The following is a 6,000-nucleotide window of genomic DNA, read 5'->3' on the forward strand; positions in this document are numbered from 1 at the left end:
CAAAGGATGTTCACTGGCCATTCCTCTAAGAAAATGAAAGAATGTTAGTATAGAGGTGCTTTTTACTGTCATACTAGACAACAGCCAAACCTATATTACACAACACTATTTTAACTTAATATATTTTAAACATTTAAAATTATTATCCCTTTTTAATGCTTCTTCAAGTATCTTTGTAAAATAGTTAAATGAAGTAAACAAGAGTTATTAAGTTTCATGAAATATTCAAGCAAACCATACTTAAATTGGTTATTATTCTACCAATCCCAGCCTTTCTTGCAGCATATGAACTTAATTTTTATAATCATTTTAGGTTCTGACCATTTGGATATAAAAACAAATATGTCTTTTTTTTCTATATTTAGGTCTGAACTAAATTTCTAAACATTTTCCCTCTTGACAGTTTCTAATGCAATTCAGTCTTAAAGAAAGTTTGCCAATGGGTATAAAGAAGACTCACTTATTCTTGAGTATGCTGGAAACAGGAGTATGCTGTCAAACTTTGAGTAGTAGAAAGAGAGAGCTACTTTGAAAATGTGAAAACCTGGCTTCTATGCTCTGAATTTTGCTTGGAACCTGCTGTGGAGCCCATTACCTTTTTTAGTTCAATTTCTTCATCTGTAAAATGAGGGCAACACAACTAGATGATTGCTAAAGTGTCTCCCTGCTTTAGTGCTCCTGTTCTAAAAGAGAAGTCTGCATTGTCTACCAACTGAACTACCACTGTGAGCTAATGGATATAGCATAATTGAACTTTCCAGATCTCATTGAATCTACATGTGTCCTGGGTTTATTGCTTCACAAATGGACCTGGGGCTTCTAATGTACAAAATGAGTGTTACCTACATTTGAGATCAGATCTAAGGACAAGCTTCGGAGAGTGTATGAGAGAAAGAAAAGATTGGAGAAGGAATGACTTCAACATGAAGAGAGGAGGAAATGAAGTTCAGGTCTTCCTAGACACTCACTTAAAGCTCGGGACAGCTCCCCTCGTTTTATGTTTGCCCTGTATAAGAAAATGGAATTTATCTGCTACTGTAGACTTGAGAGGGATGAAGATGGGTAACATATAAAAGATATAAAAAGCCCTGAGAGAGAGAGAGAGAGAGAGAGAGAGAGAGAGAGAGAGAGAGAGAGAGCTGTCTCATCATCATGCTGTGTACCAGAGGAATTAGCAGAAGCTTTACTAGGAACCACTTTTTTTCTACGTTTTCCCATCAGCTAGGACATGACTGACATAAGGTCCCAAAGCATAGAAGAAATGGGCACAAGCCTTTGAGTTATTAACCAAAGGATATATTTGGTTTTAAGTGGTCAGAGTTTTTATATCATCCTGGTATAATTAATATCATTATGTCTAGGAGGAAAAAGTTAGAAAACATCCTATCTTGATCAGAGTTGTGAACCATCAAGTTGAGATTTTGGGCACTACTTTTCAATAGGAAGGTGGGTTCTTTTGTTAATGAGACTGACTCAGCCTGTCCTTGTCTCCTTGAGTAAACTCAGCCTGTCCATCAATGGGATCCTTGCCTCCTTTCTATGTAGCCTCCACAGCTGCTCTCCCACAGGAAAAGAAAAGTCCAAGAATAAAGATGCATCAAATCCTCAGGGGATAGACAGACTTTCTTGCAGTCTCTGCAGGGTTCACAGGTTCAAATGCAACCTGCATGAATTGTAAGAACTTTAATTGAGTAGATAAAGAGGGCCTCATAATTATAAACGGCAGTAGGTATAACAAGAGGGTAAATACATAGCTATGGTTTTAATTAGCTGGTGCTTCAAATTAGTAATGTTGGTTTCAGTCAGAAATCAGTGACGTTATACACTGAAAACCTCATCACCGTGTAGTCCATTACTCATTAGACTTCACTGTGTGAAACTTTCAATACAACACCATGCTGGGCTTGAAAGGAAAAAGTTGAACCTATTTGGTTGCTGTCCAAGAGCAGTGGAAGTCTGTGGAGAGTAAATTCTTTCTCACCAGAGATATGAGAATTAACTGTTCTTTGTTAGATGTGTTAAAAAATGCAGCAGGGAGTTTTGCCTGCAACAGATAACGCCCGTGTGCACGCTCAATCTGCTATTCAAATTTGCATCTGGAATTTGGTAGCTAATGAACTGATACAAAATGCAGCCAAGAGCCTCCTAACAAATCAAAGCTAGGGCTAAAGCTCCAAAAGTGCCCTTATTGCTGGCCGCTTGAAGGGCTGTCATGCAACTTAAAGCACATTTCCTTTTCTTCTCTCTCTCTCTCCCTTTTTGCCTTCAGGGTTTTAATTATGTCTTTCCCTCAGAGGAGAAAGAAGGTAGTTTGCAAAGCCAAGAGACCAAAGCACTTCAGTTTTCTTCATGGGAGAATTAAATGTGATCTATGGGCTTGTCATTTTGAGCTGTCAGGTGCAAAAAATGAACAGATAGCTAGGAAACTGACATCTTGCTCACATTTACTCAGAAGCAGGAGACTTCAATTCTTGCTTTTGTGTTGAAAATCATTTGCTATGGAAAGAAATTAATGTCCTTCTCTATTGCAAAAACAAAATCCTACTACCTTTACAATGCTAAATACTAGCTGAAATTATTATTCCATTCCACCATGTGCATATTTTTGGTACATTTCTGACAAACTAATATTCTTTTATTACTTGTGGCTATTTTTGGTATTGAGGTTATAGAACCATGCCACAGTAAAAGGACTGCAAGTTGTTACTATGCCTGGTTGATTTCAAATCAGCCTTCAACATGGATATTGAACACATGGTACCACATTATGTAAGGTTTTTGGCCTCAGATGGGGGGTCACACTGATATTACTCACAGAACATACTCAGGAGTGCCCCTCATGAATTATGTGCTATACATATTATGTATTATGAAAGCTAGAGGTGCAGTTTAATACTCTAAAAATGTCATCAATTTAAAGTGGAAACTTACTGTGGTTTATGTTGACAATATCCCCATCCATTAAAGTACTGAGTTTGACAATTCAAAGGTTCCTATGAAGAGTGAAAGATTAAGTGTAGTAGCATCACATAATCCTTATATATTAAAGTATATAGTTAATTCACTAGACAAGTGGTTCTCCCCCTTCATAATGCTTAGACCTGTTAATACAACTGATCAGGTTGTAGTGACCTCAACCATAAAATTATGGTCATTACTACTTAATAACTGTAATTTTACTATTGTTAGGAATGGTAAATATCTGATATTCAGGATGGTTTTAGGTGACCTCTATGAGAGAATTGTTCAACTCCCCAAAGGGGCCATGATCTACCAGTTAAGAACTGCTGCTCAAGGCCCTTATTTTGTAGATGACGACTATGGTACTTTTAAGTGAATGAGTTAACTAGGCACTGGAGTTTATGATGCATTCAGAAACACTAACTCCACTTGTATACTGATATACATCTTTGATTCCCACTTTTAATCATTCTATCATAAGTGTTACTCTTATAACGTCCATCCTATTATAATATCAGTGGGCATATTCTGCTAGCTAGTTGTAATTGTGACTCTCAGGTTCATAAACAGATACCCTGTGGAAAAGACCCAAATGTAAACAGGAATTTATTTATGCTGCATGTAAATCTTATGCTCTGGGAGTGGGGGTGGGGACATCCCCATGGAGACAAGGAGTGGGGAGGAGGTATGAGATGTGGAACAGTCTGGTATGGACTGGGAGAGGGGGGATAAAATCGAAGAAGAAAGAAAGAAAGAAAGAAAGAAAGAAAGAAAGAAAGAAAGAAAGAAAGAAAGAGAGAGAGAGAGAAAGAAAGAAAAGATAGAGAGAGAGAGAGAAAGAAAAGAAAAAATCTTATGCTCCTAGTGTGCTGTAAAGCATATATATAATATATATATTATATACACATATATATATAATATATACATATATATATGTAATCAAAAAGGAATTCTAAGTATTTATTTATTTAACCAATCAGATTTATGTATCAATAAATTCTCAGTTTACAACATGCCAATACAATGCAGATCTGTTGGGGACAATTGATTTTGCATCTTTTTTTTCTTCTTAGGGATAATAAGGGAGATCTACATTTCTTCATGGTTAATTAATATTTTCTCTGTTTGTCTTTTCCTTTTCATGTCAGTCACTATGAACAAGACCGTAGTGCACTTAAAAAAAGGGAATGGGAACGAAGGAATCAAGAAGTTCAGCAAGAAGAAGATCTCTTTTCTTCAGGCTTTGATCTTTTTGGGGAGCCCTACAAGGTAGCTGAATATGTATGTAATTTACCTTTTTGGACAATACTTTCTTGCTACTGTTTTGAATTTGCTTATTTACACTAACATTATTTTTAGGCCACAAAAGTTATTTTACAAGTAATATTGTTACATTGGGGTGCAGTTAAAAGTTTCAAAAGATGTGTGCCAGAACAAAATTTGTATTCGCTGACTTGTAAGACTTTTTGCCTTCAAAGATCCCTTCACAGCCCTACCCTTGTTATAAGAATTATCCTTTTTATGCTTCTTATGTGCTTAGCTGAGCAACCCTTGTGGACATTATTAGAATGCCAGTGGATAGCACTGCTCATCTTCCCAATCAGTGTCATCTAATGCAAAATTGGTGTCCCTTTTTTCCAGTTTAATTTAAGATTCATGGTTGGTAGTTCTAATAAGTTTTTGAAAATCCTTGGCTTCTTGGCAAGGGAAAAAAGCCCATCATGTTTCCTCAAGGCTAATAAGCATGGGTTAGGTAGATTGTTCAACCAGAGGATAGAATGAAGTAAGATTGATTTTTCCAGTGGCATTCAGCCTCCTATGTAGCTCCATGAGTGATCAATATCTATGGCTACAAGTATTTATTTATTTTTGGATGACTATATCTGACCTTTCTTTTGGTGGTAGAAATTAGAGGTAACTAGAAAGAGATTAGAGGGGAGGAGTTTTATTGTATTACTGGCAACTGGTTGGTTTTTGTTTGTTGTTGTTGTTTAAGTAAAACTTATTAATAGTGTAATGTTTAATGAAACTAAACCAATAAAAGCAATAAATGAATGAAAATTCAAGAGGTTATTAAAGGAGGGTATCATTTAAAGGACAGTGGCTTCTAGAAAATCAAAGTCCTCGACAAATATAGAGTAAGTTCAGAGTCTACTTTGGCATAAAGTTGACAGTTTGCATTGGTGGCTAATAAGTCAAGAGTTTGGCTGCTTTGTTAAGAATGAGTAAAGACTTCTTGATTTAGATACTTTTGAACCTTTAAAGTTCTGGAAGGCTGACATAATAAAGCACTAATTTTCAAATATTTAGCAATTCACATATACACACAGCATTTTCCAATTTTAATTGATCCAATTTATGTAGTATATTTAAATGTGTATATTCATATATATATATACACACATATATATGGTTAATTTAATTTACATATTTTGAAGGTCCACTATGTGCTGATAAGTGTATTAGACAAGTTTACAAATAAAAACAGAATATTCAGGGAAATTCTTGTGACAAGAGTGTGTCATGATGAGCACTGGTGATAGAAATGGAGAGAGGAAGATTAAGGGGCTATTGTATTTGCTAAGAGAAACTTATGACAGGATGGATTTATAATAACATATGGAGGTTGAAAGGATAAGACAAGATTCCTAACTAAATGTAATATAGGATAAGAAGGATAGAGTATTTTGTTTTGTATGTTTCTTACCTGAAGATATGGTGGTTATCATCAGTAAGTAGTTTAGGAAGAAAGCCACATAGACACTTGTAGTGAAAAAAATAATTCAGGTTTGACCATGTTGTATTTGATATACAAATGAAATTACATAGAAAAGGCATTGGAGACCTACATCTGGAGCTTATGGGAGAGGTCAAGGGAGAGATTTGAGGGTTACATGGAAGCTTGTGAGACTGGATACTGTTATCAGTACCAAGGGTGATATCAAGATAAGAAGTAAAGGGTGGTAAGAACTGAGTGGGTGCTGAAAAGAAAACTGACAGGCAGAGCTCTTGCTTTAAGGAACATTTAATGATAGCCAG

The 6,000-nt window shown here is 35.8% G+C and overlaps 1 protein-coding gene across 3 annotated transcripts in view; it reads left to right on the forward strand.

Annotated features, from left to right (window-relative positions):
• Aff2 (AF4/FMR2 family member 2) overlaps positions 1–6,000 on the forward strand; it is a 479,843-nt gene that overhangs the window by 145,898 nt on the left and 327,945 nt on the right. For 2 of the 3 annotated variants that reach the window (XM_029473591.1, XM_021152989.2), the window contains exon 2: positions 4,110–4,230. In XM_029473591.1, the coding sequence (XP_029329451.1) occupies positions 4,110–4,230 (121 nt within the window). Of the gene's footprint in view, positions 1–4,109; positions 4,243–6,000 lie in introns of all 3 variants that reach the window. The other variant, XM_021152988.2, reaches the window with a different exon arrangement.

Source organism: Mus caroli, chromosome X (genome assembly GCF_900094665.2).
Source record: "Mus caroli chromosome X, CAROLI_EIJ_v1.1, whole genome shotgun sequence".
Classification (NCBI taxonomy): domain Eukaryota; kingdom Metazoa; phylum Chordata; class Mammalia; order Rodentia; family Muridae; genus Mus; species Mus caroli.